General features: G+C 60.9%; 1 protein-coding gene across 9 annotated transcripts; it reads right to left on the bottom strand.

Moving 5' to 3' along the window:
* Positions 1-4,436: 4,436 nt before the first annotated feature.
* Adamtsl4 (ADAMTS like 4) lies at positions 4,437-15,360 on the bottom strand. Of its 9 annotated transcripts, none has more exons than XM_087213382.1 (18): positions 15,268-15,360; positions 12,150-12,257; positions 11,931-11,988; positions 11,319-11,635; positions 10,499-11,183; positions 10,261-10,363; positions 9,156-9,292; positions 8,622-8,826; positions 8,254-8,426; positions 8,021-8,132; positions 7,752-7,937; positions 7,461-7,590; positions 7,001-7,205; positions 6,543-6,719; positions 6,135-6,341; positions 5,864-6,043; positions 5,467-5,611; positions 4,437-5,321 (listed from the first exon to the last, which is right to left on the bottom strand). In XM_087213382.1, exons 2-18 carry the CDS (start codon positions 12,167-12,169, stop codon positions 5,185-5,187), a joined length of 3,177 nt encoding a protein of 1,058 aa, XP_087069508.1. In that variant the 5' UTR covers positions 12,170-12,257; positions 15,268-15,360; the 3' UTR covers positions 4,437-5,184. The 9 variants fall into 9 exon arrangements, 8 of the variants coding, with proteins under 8 accessions (XP_087069508.1, XP_087069509.1, XP_012931026.1 ...); XM_087213383.1 differs by having other exon boundaries at positions 12,150-12,218; positions 15,268-15,349; XM_013075572.3 differs by having other exon boundaries at positions 7,752-7,825; positions 8,095-8,132; positions 12,150-12,218; positions 15,268-15,349.
* Between the last annotated feature and the right edge of the window lie 255 nt (positions 15,361-15,615).

The raw sequence follows: 15,615 nt of genomic DNA, 5'->3' as shown, positions 1-15,615 counted from the left end.
ATGGTCTTGTATTTGAAAATAAGTGATAAAATTCTAAAGCAGTTTCGCCGCCTGCTGCGCAAGCGCAAGGACCCGAGTTCGATCTCCAGTACCAAAAAAAAAAAAAAAAAAATCTAAAGCAGAAGCCCCTGTGTTGGCCCATGCCTATAATCCCTGAACTCTGGGAGCCTGAGGCAGGAGGACCCTAAGTTTGAGTCTAGCTGGGCAGTTGACTCAGACTCTGTTCAAGATAAAATATTGAAAAGCCTGGGGATGTAGCTCAGTGCAAAGCCCTGGGTTCAATCTACCAAGCCCATTGTTTACTTAGCAACCACCTATGGCAGCTTTTGTGCTGCAGTGAGCAGAGAGGAGTTGCAACAGAGGTGACCTGTCCTGCAAAGCCCAGACACTGAGCAGCTAGTTGTGCAGAGAAAGACTTGCTCAAGCCTGGGCTGCAGCTAAAACGCAGCTTCATTTCGTGATGAGATGCAGCAGCCAGTGGCTGGCAGCAGGCAGGGGAGGGAGACCGAAAGATGGAGCCTGGGCCCTGGGCACTGGACTCTGCCTCACAGCAGGGGTTAAGTCCTCGCCACCAGGGCTTCAGCCGAGGGATCCTGGGAGTACATCTGCTCCCTTTCCCCCTCTAGGACTGGGGATCAAACCCTTAGTCTCACTAACTTGCCTGGGCTGGCTTGGAGGTTGCAGTCCTCCTGCCTCAGCTTCCTGAGTAACTGGGTCCCTAGCGCCTGGCTCAACTACCCATCTTCTCTCCCCCAGTTTCTTTTCCTCTTCATTCAGCAGCTCTGTGGTGGAGTCTCTAGGAGACCCAGGCAGGGCTCAGGAGAGGCCAGCATGCAGCCCCCTACAGCCTTCCTCCACTGACTCCTGAGGCTCCGGGCTTCGAGAGGCCCTGGTGCTGGCAGAGAACAGTCTCACTGTTGCTGTCCCGTGCCTGCTCTTCCACTGGTGTGACTGACGTTTCCGAGAGCAGAAGCCAGAGTCTCATGGTCTGGACTAGCCTGGGACATTTTTCCCCCCAGTCCTACCCATCTTCAGACCTCAGTCCTGAAACACCTTCCTTTCAGGATTTTCCCCATCTCCCAGGCCAAGGAGCCCAAAACCAGCTACGTTGTGGCATATACCTGTAATCCCAGCACTCAGACTGAGGAGGAGGATCTCAAGTTCAAATCTAGCTTGGGCAACCTACTGAGACCCTGTCTCAAAATAAAAAATGGAGGGCTGGGGATTTAGCTCAGTGGTTTCCTCACCTGCTCTGCAAGCACAAGGACCAGAGTTCGATCCCCGGTACCAAAAAACAAAACAAAACAAAAAAATAAAAAATGGAAAGGGCTGAGACTGTATCTCAGTGCAAAGGCTCTTGGTTCAATCCCCAGTACGGCAAAAACAAAAACAAAACCCCAAAGAACTGGTGCTAGCTACACTGAGGCTAATCCGGTTTCTCATTCTTGTTTTGTTTTTTTTTCCTGGTACTGAGGACTGAACCCAGGTCTTTCACACTGAGCTATATCCCTGCCCTTTTTAATTTTGAGATGATCTTGCTAAATTGCCCAGGCTAGACTCAAAGTTGAGATCCCCCTGCCTCAGCCTCCCAAAGTGTTGCAAGGTCTGTGCCACCATGATGCTGTGCAGTCCAGGCTTGCCTTGAACTCAAGAAACCACCACTGCCAACCCCCACCCCCCACCCCCAGCCTCCCAGATGCTGAGACCAGGCATGTGCCACCAGGCCTGCCTTCTCTCTTGTTGACAGACTTAGACTTTTAGGTACTTTCCTGAGCCTTTTACTTCCTGTTCAAAGAAATCTCCCTCGCCTCTTACCTGCCCGTGACAGATAAACCCCCTCTGCCCTAACTGCCTACCCAGCAGCCCCCTAGCACTGAGACATGGATTTAGGGGTGTTGGGAGGAGAGAAGATAAGAGCCCCACCCCACCCCAAATCTCCCAAACCACAGCCTGTGGTAGTAAGATGCCCCTGGCTTAGTGGACTTGGGGTGGGGGTTGGGGGGGGTGTTAAAATGAAGTCTCAGCGGGCAGGTCATGTAAGCACTTGGGAGGCTGAGGCAGGAGGATTGCCTCGATTTTGAGGCCAGCCTGGACTACATAGGGAGACCCTCTCTCAAAACAAAAAAAGAAGTCTCTATTTGTAAAAGTTGGGAGAGCAAGAAGCGAAAGAAGATCTAGTTGGAGAGAATGCAGCAGGAAGTGGGGCACATCCCGGAGTCTTTCTCTCCCCACTGCTCTGTCCACCTAGAGCTCACCCGGGTTCTCCTCCAGGTCCCCAGAGGAGGGCCTAAGGCCAGACTCAGCCCCGGCCACAGCCTGGCTCCTGTGCCTGCTTCCCTCTTCCTGGAACAGAGGTGGATCTGGTGCAGGGAGGGGCGGGGACTGTTACACCTGCCCTGCAGCTGGCCTGCTCACAGGGAGGTCTGAACACCAAATGTAGTCCTCAGGCTGCACCTAAGTCGGGTATGTACCCCGAGAAGCTGAGGGGAGGAAGAAGAGTCCTGACACAGCAGTGCTGGGGTCCCCAACCCAGGGCTGTGTAGCCTAAGCACACCCTGCCAGTGTACGTCCCACAGAGCTCCGAGTCTGCCTGTGCCCTAGAGCCACACACAGAAACGAGGCATCCTCGTTGTGCCGCCATTGGCTGAGCTCTCTGTTCGCCCCCAGCTGGCCGGAGCTTGTGATCCCAGCATTCAGAGAGCCTGAGGCAGAAGGGTTGTCAGTTCAAGGCCAGACTGGCAATTTAGTGATTTACTGAGACCCTGCCTCAAAATTTAAAATTTTTAAAAGGGCTGTGAATTTAGCTCAGGTCCAAGGCCTGGGTTCGATCTCCAGTACTGAAGGGGAAAAAAGTTCACATCACAATCCCACCCCCATCCCAACCTCAAGGTGCAGTTCCTCTGTGCCCTTCCCTATTTCCACCCCAGTGCACCCAGACTAGGGGCTCCCCCCCGCCCCCACGTCTCGCTGCCCTTTGGGCTGCAGCTTCGTCACACCCTTCCGAGTTCTCGGAAGTCAACAGAAGTGTCCAGCCTCACAGCGCCCCTGCAGGGGCCAGGAAGAAGGGTCGCTTGGAGTCAGGCTCCCCTTCCTGAGAACTCCACACTGACCCCACACTGACCTCGGGGCCACAGGAATCCTAGCTCTTCACTTGATCTTAGCCAAAAGGCCAAGAAGCGATGGGAATCCTAGCTCCTAAACGGGAGGAGGAAAGAGGGAAACGTCCAAATGCGAGCCCACCCGGGAAGGAGGCCGTGAGGGAGCTGGGGGCTCTCAGGGAGAGAAAGGGGCGCTGAGGCCGGGCGCCCCAGGGTTGTGGCTGCGGCTCCTACACCTGTGATTGGCTCAGACTCAGGCCCGGCTCCAAACCTGCCCAGCAACAGCCGGGGCGGGCGGGCGAGTCAGCTGACCCCAGAGCAGCGGAGGGCTGGTCCTGCACCCAGCTCGCGCCGCGGGCGCCGCTCAGGCCCCTCAGGCCCCGCCGGGCCGCAGCTCCAGCTCCCGAGGCCGGGCCGGGCCGACTTGGCGGCCGCCTGCCGGTGCCCTCTTGCTCGCCCAGGCCCGGGCCTGCAGCTGGGACGTTTTCATTCCCCTGCGTTCCTTTGCGCCTCTGCCCTCACCCCCGCTCCTCCCAGGTGTCCTCTCCGTTGTTCCTGCTCGGCCGCTCCGGCCCAGAACGAGCCCGAGCCCCAAGAATGGCGCTCGGTGGAGAAGGCCGCCCCGCGGATGACTGCGTCCTCCCTGGGCCGCAGGTGGCTGAGGGCCCCGCGGCCCTGGAGTGTCGCCCGCCCGCCAGGGGCGCCGGCTTCTGCGCGGTCCCCTTCCCCGGGGCTCTGCTTCTAGGAACTAACTGCAGGGTCGGGGAAAGGGCCGCGCCGCTCTCGCAGCGCCTCCGGCCAGTTATTTACCTTGAGGGAAGGGCCGGCCGGGAGGAGGGAGGCGGCCAGGGTGAGACAGCGCAGAAGAATGTCCTGGCAGGACATCGAGTACTGCCCGGCCGCTCCCTGAGCCCCGGGTCCCCCAGACCGGCCCGGGTCCTTCTCTAGTCAGGGGCTGAGCAAGGGCTCAGGGGCCGCGGTCACATCCCTCTCCCGCCCCGCGGACGGGGAAATGGTGACAGTGGAAAAGATTGGCGAGAGAGGAAGGCAGTGCCCCAGAAAGGGCACCGGAGAAATGGCCCCCAGAAGGCCGCTGCCATTCAGCGCAGCCCGGGATCAAAAGGAGTCCTGCTGGATTCCCAGAGACCCACGCAGGCCGCGCGCCTTCCCCGGGCCTGGGACCAAGCGGGCAGCGCCATGTTTAACGGGGGAAAGCGGCGCCCTCTAGTGGCGGATCCTGTCCGCCGCCCCGGCTCTTCCTCCCGGGCTTCCTGACGCCACTGCTCAGGTGGCCCAGGTGGGACGGCTGTGTCCCCAGGCGGACAGCGAAGAGCATGCTTCTCATTTGTCATAATCAACTTTAATAAAAAATAAATTACTTCTGGGGCGGGAGCCATTTAAGGAGATGGGAAGTGGGGGCAGGGGCGGGGTGTCTTCTAACATGTCTCCACCCTTGGTTCAGATGGTCCCTGCTCTGGCCTGGGGGTAGGACTGGCTACGGCTGACCCTCTCCCTCGCCAATCAGGGAGGCCAGGATGGAGATGGGCACGGAGTGAGGGGGTCAGAGCCAAAAGGGTGGCTGGGGGGGGGGGTGCTGGGGATCAAACCCAGGGCTTGGTGCATTCCTGGCCAGCAGCCTACCACTGAGCTACACTCCCGGTCCAAAAGAGTGGTTTAGAAAATGTGAGGCCTGAATATGAGAAATCAGGTTTAGGGTGCAAAATTGCCATTGCTGAGGAGACCACATTCTAAGTAGCTCAGATTAGTGAGGAGCTGCAAACTTCCTTTCCTCTCAGCCTAGAAAAGTCTCGGGGAAACAAGTACTGTCTGCTCCCCCACTCCTTTCCGCCCCTGTGACTTCTCTTTGGGAAGTGATACCCCAATCTGAGGGCACACACGGGGCGCAGGTGCACACACATCACACCACAAACGCAGACCCTGCCACACATCCGGACAGCCGCCGTCTGTGGCCTCCACCTTCAGTCGCCCTGGAGGGTATCCCAGGTATAATGGGACAGGCTGGAGAGCCAGGGGCACCGCATGGGCTGATCGAGAGAACCGGGAGGAGAGGCCTCCGGGCCCCATTTCAGGCGGGCTCCAGCGGGGAGCGCTCCAGGACGCGGGCGCAAGAGCGGCAGCAGGTGGCTGTGTAGTAGGGGTAGACGCAGAGCCGGGCCTGGACCACCAGGGGGCAGTGTGGAGAGCTGTCCTTGCACCTATCGTCTGGGGACAGAGGCCAGCGGGCACCATCAACAATGACCACCTGGCCGGAAGTGCGCTGCCCACTGCCACAGTCCCTTCTCTCCTCCGCGCACACTCCTGCTAATCCCTGAGCCCATTGTCGGGACTGGGCATAGGGGCTCGTTACCAGGCCGCTGGCTGCAGGGCTGGCTGTTACACTGCCGTTTCCTGGAGGGCCTCAGGTGAGGAGGGCACAGGGTGCTGAGGGTCTGGTTGGCACTCAGGCACTGGACCTCCCTGGTCTGCGTGCCACCTTGGCAGGAGCGAGAACACTAGGGGAAGCACAGCTATGAGATCGGGACTCCGCCTTCACCCCTGGCCACAACCTCCCTCTGAAGAGCAGCGGCGGGACATTATCATCCAGGACGCTATGAGTGCCACCTGCCCTCCAAGCCCAAAGGAAATGGGACAATGTGAAATGAGCTGGGCTTGTCCTGGGGTTTGAAGAAACTTGGGGGTCCAGTGAGAGGAGCCCCACTTCACTGGAGACTCAGGCTGAGCAGGGCAGGGAGCCAGGCACTCACCGGACTCCAGGCTGTGGAAAACCATTGATCCTGGCAGGCCTGGCCCTGACAGGGCTGCACGGTGGGCGGCCTGGCCAGGTGGGAACAGTTGCTGGGAGGAGTCACAGTGAACTCAGTCCCCAGTTTGGACACACAGATGACGTCTCTATGCTGTGTGCCGGAGCCACACTCCGAGGAGCACTGGTGTCGGGAGGGGCAGAGATCACTCCCAATGCCTGCCTGCCATGCAGTGCCCCTGCCCCAGCCCAGCCCCTCCCAGGCCTCAGCGCACCTCACCCCAGGGCCCTGTGTACCAGCACCACGTCCTCTCGCAGGGCCCCAAGCTGCAGGCACGCATGTCGGGAGGGCGGCTTCCTGGCGGGCAGCTCTGCTCCCTGGTTCCTGCTCCCTCATCCTCCTGGCCCAGCCTGTGGGTCTCCCTGCTCCCAAGGCAGACCACTGAGCGCCGCTGGATTCCCGTCCCACACTGGGCTGAGCACTGTGGAGAAGCAGGGAGGCCTTCGTGAAGGGGGCTGCTGGAGACAAGGGGGGCCAGGGACTTGGGGTGGAGGTGTCCCAGGTGGGCGTCTAGCACCCTGATGCACAAAGGAGGCACTTGCTCAGTCAATTCGTACTGCATTCTGCCTGCATGCGCTCGCTCACCAGGGATGCGGGGCTCGGCTGAGGGCATGGGGCCCACCTTGGAGCTCCAGTCGCTGTGGAACCAGGCTGTGGTACAGGGCCCCATGTCACAGGCCTCTCTGCTGGGGGGCCGGGGGGCGCCCGAGGCACATGCCTGCTCACTCACTTCGTCGCCATTGTTTCCCACACAGCGAACCTGCCGGCTCCGCTGGCCTCGTCCGCACCATACAGAGCACTGGGGGTGTGAGAGGGACCCTGGGAGCTGGGCTTTGGGCGGCTTCAGCCCCAGGGCTTAGGACCCAGGATCTGCCTTCCAGCCCCAGCTCAGTGGTTATAGGGTCTATGGGTTGGAGAGGAGCCTGAGCCGGGGCTCAGTCTCTTATCTGACATTGTCTACTGGGGTTCCACATGACAGCCTGTTTGCAGAATGTTTCTGCTGATGAAGAAAGGTGGAAAAACTTCTGCTCCGTTCACTGGTGCCCACTCCTCTGGGCTTCTACACCCGAGCTCACTCACCTGGCTCCAGGGCGAGCCCACCTCCCAGTGGCCGCAGAGGAGCAGCTGGCAGTGCTGGGTGGTGTTGGGCCGAGGGAGGTGTGCGCAGCGCTCTGGGGCCACTGAGGAGCCTCCCCCACCAAACTCCTGCCGGCAGTGCAGCTGGCGGTGCTGGGTGCCGGGCCCACAGGAGCGGCTGCAGGCTGTCCACTCACCGGGCTCCCAGCTGCGGGTGTGGGCAGGGCAGGAAGGAGGTAGACAGGGTGATGAGATTTGTAGGGGCCGTCACAGGACAGTGGGCACATTTAGCGGTGGAGCTGGGGTTCTTATGGGGGTGCAGGCTGCCTGGGGTTTTCTGCTGTCTGTGGGATAGCAGCCCCGTGTCCCTGCGGCCAGGCAGTGCCCAGGTGAGTAGCACCCAGGGAGATGGTGTGGGAGGGGCACTTGCTGCAGCCCAGCCCTCCCTGTGGGCCACACTCACTGTGGAGGGCACGGTGGGCCGTGGCAGGGCTCAGGGGAGGCTGGGGGCCTGGCACCCATGGCACAGCTGTGTTCGTCCAGTTCCTCTCCTGACTCACGAGAAATGCAGAGGAAAACGGGGCGCCAGATGCCTGAAGGGACAAGAAAGCGGGCAGTGGGATGGCTCAGAGCCATTCCCCTGAGTCCCAGATGCAGGGTCACGCAGTGGGCCCAAGAACCTGGGTACAGAATCGTCATGGTGTCAAGTTGGGGTTCAGGCTGCAGTCCCAGGAATATAGGTATGAAGTGTCACCTCTTCCACAGGATGCTGAGCACTCTGAGTATCCTACTCGCTTCCAGTATCCAGCTGGAGACCTCAGGAGGGCCCTGGGATGGGTTGGGGCAGGCATCTGGGGGATCCGCACCTGTCGCTGCAGGGTGCCTGGGGTCCGGGCTGGGCGGGGCGCCGAGGGGAGTGGGGACCCGCCCCGCAGCGTCTCTGCACAGGGGTTGAGGAGACAGATCAGCTGCCCCTGCCACCCCGGCCCTCAGGGCCTCGCCCGCCTCCCAGATCAGCCTTACCAGGCTGCAGTTGGGGCACAGGGGGCTCTGTAGCGGGGCTCTGGGGGACTGGAGGAGGTGAGGAGATGACATACTGGTAAGAAACACCTGGGTTGTCCTCCTGAAAGATCATCTGGGGACAAGGGAAGGTGACGGACGTTGAGGGTGATGAGAGAGCGCGTCAGCAGGCTCCTCCCACCTGAGCCAAGGAGCCTCGCCCAGAGGGAAGGCCTCCCACCGCATGCCCAACTCACATAGACGTCCACAGGCTGGGTCGTGGGCCCCTCGGCTGCCAGACTCTCCCCCCTGCCCTCCTCCCGAGGAGGACGGCTGTACAGGAAGACAGTCCCGCTGGCTGCGTAGGAGCCCGGTGGATCCACGGCCCAGTTCCCATTGATGATGGAGCGGCCCCCTGGGCCTCGGAGTGCTGGAAGAGACCCCCAAACACCAGGTCGGTCCTCCTGTCTCCCTCCCACCACTCCCCACAGAACCTGGGACACCCCCAGCCACCTCCGCTTCCCCACTTCTTGTTCAGCTTGTTTGCCACGCTGAACAGCGCTGAGGAGGGCGGAACACGGAGGCGGGGAAGGGGATGGGCCAGGCCCGGGAGCCTGGTGCTCACCCAGGTAGTTGGAGCTGGGCCGCAGCTGGGTGATCTGGAGCTGGGAGGCTCCAGCCGGAATCTGCAGGATCTTCTGGTAGCCCAGGGGACCACCCGGGTCAGTGAGGTTCCCGGAAATGAGGCGACAGGTAGACTCGTCACCCCCACAAACGCCACAGCCATCTGGACGCCTGCCAGAGCCAAGGATCCCGTCACAGCCGGGGCTCTGGGGAGAGGGAGACATGAATGCCAATGCCTGCCCCTCCAGCACACGCAGGACCCTCCACTCACCACCTGCACCCTGCTCCTGCTACACGTGGGAGTGTGCTTCTCCTTTGGCCCACATCCCTCCCCGGCCCAGGGCTCGGGGACGCACGGTGTGCCTGATGGACCCTTCCTCCATTCACCCGAGGCTCTGCCCGGCTGGGCTCGGCAGGTGGGGCTCCCCTGGGTGCTCTGTCTGGTGGTTTGTTGTTGTGATGAGTGTCACTCACCAGTGCGTGCGTGCATGCGTGCGTGCGTGTGTGTGTGCGCATGTGCTCTGCCCTCCCTCACCAGGCAGCGTCCAGCCACGCAGATGTCCAAGGCTCCAGGCTGACACGGAGCCCCATCCTGGACCTTCTCAGTGTGCCGGACATAGAAGCGGAAGCCACGAGGACGGCAGTTCAGCTCACAGCGCTGGGAGCCCTGAACTAAGAGACAAGGTAGAGGGCGCTGAGCTGGTGGGGAGCGACCTGGCAAAGGCCCCAGAGCCCTTATGGCTTTGCTTTTACTGTCTCTGTGTCTTGAATGAAGGCAACCTGAGGATCCACGTGCTGAAAGGATTGGTCAGAACAATAGAGGCCAAGGGTCCTATCAAGGTTTGGCTTTGTTTTGGAGTACTGGGGGTTGAACCCAGGGTCTTTGCACAGAGCTGCATCATTCTCAGCCCTTTTAAAATTTAATTTTAATTCTAAATTGTGGGACAGGGTCTCACAAAGTTGCCTGGGCTGGGCTCAAACTTGAAATCCTCCTCCCTCTACCTCCAAAATTACTAGGATTTCGGGTATGCACCGATGGGGTTTCTATAAGTTGCCAGGCTGACCCCAAAGTCAAGGGTTCAAGTGACCCTCCTGCCTCAGGCCCCAAGCAGATGAGACTACAGGTAAGTAGCACTGTGCCCAACCATCAAGGGGCTTCCGACACCTACGATTCGGTGGGTACAGAGCTCACGAGAGATTGTTTTAATGTCAAGTTGACATAAGCCTACAATCAAGTGGATGGTTACTTGGGAACAAGTGATAGGGTCCTGGACCCCCCTGGGTCTGTGGCACAGCCCCTGCTGTAAGCATTGGATGGGATCTTGCAAACACAAACACACTGTCTCTTGGGATGGGGGTTCTTCCCAGAGGAAGCCGGCCAAAGGGCACCTCTGGGCCCCTCGCTCTCCAAGCCTGACCCCTCTGCTGCCACCACTGCGTCTGACAGCTGAAGGCCTGTCCGGAAGGCCCTCCTCTTCCAGGCCCTCATTGCCTTTGTAAGACAGGTGTGACGAAGGAGAAAGAGGGGCTACATGGTGAGAGGGGCTGGAAACCTTCCCAGTCTGAGAGTGAGCAGGTGCTCCCTGTCCCCATGACGCCCAGCCCCAGGCCACCCCTGCCCGGGCAGGGTGACCGCTCACCTTCGGTGAAGGGCTCCCACTGGTACAGCTGGCCCATGAACTCCTGGGAGTCGAAGGCTGCACACTGCAGGGCCCGGGGGTCTGGCTGCTCAGGGGGGCAGGGCTGGGGTGGGGAAGCAGAGCAGTCAGTGCTGGGGAGGAAGTTGGATTTGGAGGCGGGAGGAGAGGGTCAGCTCTGGGGTCCAGGGCTGACAAACGAGGACCCAGACAGCCTTGGGGAGCCCAGCAGAGAACTCACCACCTGGCTGCAGGCTCGGAGCTGCTCTCTCTCCCCAGCACATCTTGGGACAGGGTCTCTGGGGGCAAAGAGGCTCCAGAGGGAGCCGGGCTGGGGCCCACCCCACAGCAGGGGCAGCCAGCCGTCTAGATGGTGACTGGCAGGCTCTGAGAAGGACACGCGAGGACTCCCCCCAGGCCACCAGTGCCCCCGGCTCTGCTGACCGAGGCCCCAAGGGTCAGAAGGCAAAGGATCGGGGCGCCTGCCTGCTACCTGGGGCCTGGCTAGACGCTGGGAGTTAGGCTTTCTCGGCTGAGGGGACGCAAGGAAGGAGCCACTTTCTCTGGAGGAGGAGGTTCGAGAGGGGGGCCCCGCGCCAGAGGCCTGGGCTCCCAGGTGGGGCTGTGTGGGGACAGGACTGGTTCTGGGGGGCACCCCTGTCTGAGCAGTTTGGGGCCTGGTAGGCTCTGCGGGGGGCCATGAGGTGTGGGCAGCGGGCTCTGCAGGGAGGAGCTGAGTTTGGGGGCTGAGCAGCTCTGCTCCCGGGGTCAGGGAGGGAAGGGGCCTGTCCACCGTAGCAGAGGCCAGGGAGGACTCAGGCCTGGGTGAGATCCCGGAGTGCCTGCGGCTCCGATGCAGCGGCAAGGCGAAGGGCACCCTCCCGTAACCGAACATGCCTGGCTTGATGGGCTCTCGAACCCAGGACCTGAGAAGGTGTGGGAGTCATGAGGTTGCAGAGATGCCCACCCCTGACCCTTCTCTGGCACCAGAGATCGGCCTCGGAAGCCACTGTGCCCTTTGGTCCCCTTCCCTTCCCCAAGCCCATTCCTCTGAACCTCACCTGAGGGCCTCCTGGGGCTCCTCTCTCCCCACTTGGGAAGCAGGACCCCGAAGTGGGCTGCCCCTTCCCCAAGGCTGTGTCCTGTCTCGGGAAGACTGAGGTCTGGGGCTCTGACCGTGGGGATGGGGGGCTTCTGGGTGTCGTGGGGGCCTGGGAGGCAGGGCCAGGCCCGGGGGGAGTCGACAAGTCCGGCTTCTGCGCTGCACCCCCACCCCGCAGGGCTGGGAGCAAGGGCCCCACTGGTCCCAAGGTCCCCAGACACCATCAGGGACCCAGCCCTCCTCTGGGGTTGTCTGAAGAGCGTGTCCAGACAAGACCTACAGGGAGAGAAAGGGCAGACAGAAATAGAGCCATGGGAGGGGAAGGTGCTCAGCAGCCTCCTGGCCCAGGGCTCTGGCCCAGAGCCACACTCCCGAGCCCAGCCCAGCCAAGCGGAACTAGAAATCGGCTGTCTGCGATTTCTCAGGGGTTAGGGGCTGCCGGGAGGGCAGGAGGGCCGGAGGGCCGAGCGTGTGGATGGGGACAAGGAGACAGGGCCGGAGAGGAGGGTGTGGGGTCGGGAAGCTGAAGGGACCCAGGTGGGCGCAGGCTGTTCACCTGCCCCAGGCTCACCTCCTGGTCCAGGCAGAGCTGAGGCAGAGACAGAAGCAGCGCCAGACACAGCCAGGGCCTGCAAGTCAAAGGAGGGGTGGAAGACCACGATGGAAGCGTTGACCCCACCCAAAGGCTCCCCACATCCTGGCTCCCAGCAGGCAGAAGGGCCTGGTCCTGGCCAGGACCTCAAAGCCTTAGGGTTCGGCCCCAGACTTCCCGGGCGGCCCCACCTCTCACCTGCCCGGCCACTTCTCCATCACTGTGCCGGAAGAAGCAACTCTGGCATCTGGGCGTGGAGGGGGAGTGCTGCAGGGGCAGAGCCTGGTGGTTACCTCTCAGGAAGAGCTGGGGGCCAGAGGGTGGGTGACTCCTCAGGGGGACCCTCAGGGTGGGAGCGGAAGGGGCTCTCAGCCTCCAGGCTCCCAGCTGGGTCCCCTCCCCTCGGTGCTGTGCGGGCTCAGCTCCTTCCCCGGCCTGAGTGGGGTTGCTCACTGGGCGGCTTAGGCCATTCTTAGGCTTCCATCTGACTCCCACTCCTGCCCCCCAGAGCTCCCTGGAAAGCTGAGGACCAGCCAGACACCCTTGAGGCCTGACTGGGAGGCCTGACTGGAAGCCCTAGGAACAAGACCTTTCCCAACCATCTGTTTCCTACCTGCCACCAGCTAAGCCCATTACAGAAGGAAGAGTCAGGCACATCTCAACCTGCCTCACACACTTTTTGGCTAAGGATTAAGCTAAGTGGGTCAATGGCTTCATCTATAGAGAAAAAGCAGGTGATTTAACCTCCCCCTGGGTGCCAGCAGCCCTCTGCATTGGCTCTATAGGAGCCGCTTTCTCTGCCCTCCCTCCTTCCCTTCCTTCCTCTGTGCTTGCTCTTCCTTCCTTCATTCCTCCCTCCCTCCCTCCCTGTCTGTCTTTCTTTCTTTCTTTCTTTCTTAGGACTGGGGAAATGAAACCCAGGGCCTTTAGCCAGGCATGGTGGTGCACACCTGTAATCCCAGCACTCAGAAGCCTGAGGCAGGAGTATCGCTGGGAGTTAGAGGCCAGTTTAAATTACAAAGCAAGACCCTGTCTCAAAAAAAAAAAAGAAAGAAAAATAGAAACCAGAGCCTTTGCACTGAACTACATTACATCCTCAGACTCTTTTTTTTGAGGCAGGGTCTTGCTTGAACTTGTGATCCTCCTGCCTCAACTCCCCTGAGTTATGGGATTACAGGCCTGTGTCATCATGCAGGTTTGGGGCCTTACTTCATGTGTGCCTAATTTTTATCATCATCATCTTCTTTTTTCTGTTTGGTGGTAGTGGGGATTGAACCCAGGGCCTCATGCATGCTAGACAAGTGCTCTAGCACCAAACTACATCTGTACCCCTTTTTATTTTTAGACAGGGTCTCATAACTTCCTCAGGCCTTGAACTTGTGATCTACCTGCCTTAGCCTCCAGAGGAGCTGGAATTACAGGAATGTGCCATCATGCCAGCTATTTTTCTTCTTTTTATTTATTTATATTTGAGACAGGGTCTCACTATGTATTCCAGGCTGGCCTTGAACTCACATCCTCCTGCCTCAGCCTCCCAAATGCTGGGATTACAGGGATGTGCCAACACATCCAGCTATTTTTCTTTTTTTAAAAATTTAAAAAAAAAAATTTTTTTTTTTTCTTTAGGGCCAGGGATTTAGCTCAGTGGTTCCACTGCCTGCCTTGAAAGGGCAAGGTCCTGAGTTCGATCCTCAGTACCAAAAACACAAGGAAAGAAAGAAAAAAAAATTTTTTTGGTACAGGGTATCGAACTCAGGACCTTGCACTTTTGAGGCAGGCAGTGGAACCACTGAACTAAATCCCTGGCCCAAAATTTCTTTTCTTCTGTTGATGCACAGCTATAAGAGCTGAGGAAACTAGGGGAGAGATGCAGCCAGAGCTGCCCTGACTCCCCAGTCACCCAGGAATGCCGGGACGTCAACCTGAGTCCAGCTTTGAGGGAGCATTGGAATGCTCCCCTGGCCCCAGAGCTGGGCTCCCCAACCCCAGGTCCTCCACCCCCTTCCTTCTCACTTAGAGCCATTCCCACCACCACCCTCCCGCCTTAGTTCTGCTTTCCAGGAAAAAAAACACTGTTTCTGTTGGATCCAAAAGGCACCAGGAGAGGAATCCAAAGAGCTGTTGGACCGGCTGAAGGGCAGGGAAATGACAGAGGGAAGGTAGGAATGTGCTTGGGGGTAGCAGTACCCAGCCCACTCCTCTCGCTGAGACCCCGGGACTTGGGGATTTGAGGGAGGGGTCAAAGTGGCTGAGCGGGGGTGGGCAGTGTGAGCCCCTCAGCTGCTTGGGTCGGGTGGCCTCCCCTTCCCCTGCCTGGGCAGCGAGGTCGCAGCTCGGCCCTGACAGGAGGAACGGGAGGAGGAGGTGCGGAAACCTGGAGAAGGACCCATTCCCCCCTCAACCCTCTGCCAGTTACTCGAGGCTGGAGGGAAGGCGGGCAGGGTGACGGCCCCTGCTGCCCTTCCCTGCTGCTGGTCTCGACTTCCCGGCCCTCGACCCGGTGTCTCTCGCGTGGTCCACCCCAGTACACATAATCCCGTCCTGAGCTGGCCTTGGCTTTGGCAGCTCCCTGGAGAAGTGAGGGGTGGGGGTGACGTGAGCTCCGGGCCCGGGCCAGGCCTGGCTCCCTCTCTGGAAAAGTCCCTCCCCACCCTCCCGTGCACAGCTGGGCAGGGGCCAATGCCCCCCTTTGCGGAAACAGACATATCTGGTTTTCACCCCTTCCCGCGTCCCTCATCTGGGTGCTGCTGCTGCTGCCCAGGGTGAGGAAAGTGCAGGTCAGAAGTCACTGGAGCCAGGCTGGCCCCTGGGCAGGACGAACATGGGCTCGTCCTGGCCACAGTCCCCTCGGTGGCCAGTGAAGGTCCAGAGAGGGACCTGCGCAGAGCTGGCCTTGTTCCCGCCCGGGACGGTCACTGCCGGCCGAGGGGCTGGACGAGTGGCTCAGGGCTGCGAGGGAGTCCCGTCGCGGGTCGGCACTGCGCGGTCCTCACGCTCCCTCCCCGCCTGGCGTCTCCGCGGTCAGCCCGGCCTCCCAGCGGCCCCGGCCTCGCTGCAATCGGGGGTTGGACGCGTCCTCCGCGGCACCCTGAGAGGCCCGGCAGGGACCCGCGCTACCGGGAGGCCGCCGAGGCTTAGGTAGCTGTGAGCGCCTTTCCCGACCGGGAGTTGGGGCCGGGGCGCCGGGGCTGAGCCCCTTCCAGGATTCGACCCCGGGGCCTCCGAGCTGGGGCCAGAGTCCGGCGGAGGCAGCCGGCAGCCTGGGGAGCGGAGGTGGTGCGGTCGGGGTCGGGCTGGGGTCGGGCTGGGGCTCTACCTGCTCCGTGCGCCCCCGGCGGCTGGCGCTGGGCTCGAGCTGGCTGCTGCCTGGCTTGCGGCCGCCACTCCAGCCCCAGAGCGGCCCCGGTCCCGCCCTCCCAGACCCCGCCCACACCGCCCGGCCCCGCCCCCGACCGCCACGCGCCCCCGGCCGCCGGGAGGGGGTGGCGACTCGCACCGAGCGCCGGGTCACCCAACCTGCTGCGGGCGCCCCCCGACGGCCCGAGCGGGAGAAGCCGAGGCGGCCCAGCCTGCTCAGGCTCCCTCCAGGTCATCTCGGCCTCTGCCTTGGGCGGCAGGGAACCGTGCAGTTTGTTCTGTTTTTTGTTTTCCGCGGTGGAGTACT

This window comes from Heterocephalus glaber, unplaced genomic scaffold, assembly GCF_053883595.1.
Source record: "Heterocephalus glaber isolate CG9 unplaced genomic scaffold, H.glaber_assembly_v1.0 deba00001442, whole genome shotgun sequence".
Classification (NCBI taxonomy): domain Eukaryota; kingdom Metazoa; phylum Chordata; class Mammalia; order Rodentia; family Bathyergidae; genus Heterocephalus; species Heterocephalus glaber.
The sequence above is the reverse complement of the archived record's forward strand: the minus strand, read 5'-3'. Positions and strand labels throughout refer to the sequence as shown.

Bases quoted from the DNA above. Each gene is read 5' to 3' on its own strand.
- Adamtsl4 (XM_087213381.1), bottom strand. From the start codon at position 14,483: ATGTGTACTGGGGTGGACCACGCGAGAGACACCGGGTCGAGGGCCGGG. The intron at 12,219-14,367 runs GTAACTGGCAGA...CTGCCCCTGCAG, and splicing joins CGCCTTCCCTCCAGCCTCGA to CACTCCCCCTCCACGCCCAG. The intron at 7,938-8,020 runs GTAAGGCTGATC...ACCCCTGTGCAG, and splicing joins TGTGCCCCAACTGCAGCCTG to AGACGCTGCGGGGCGGGTCC.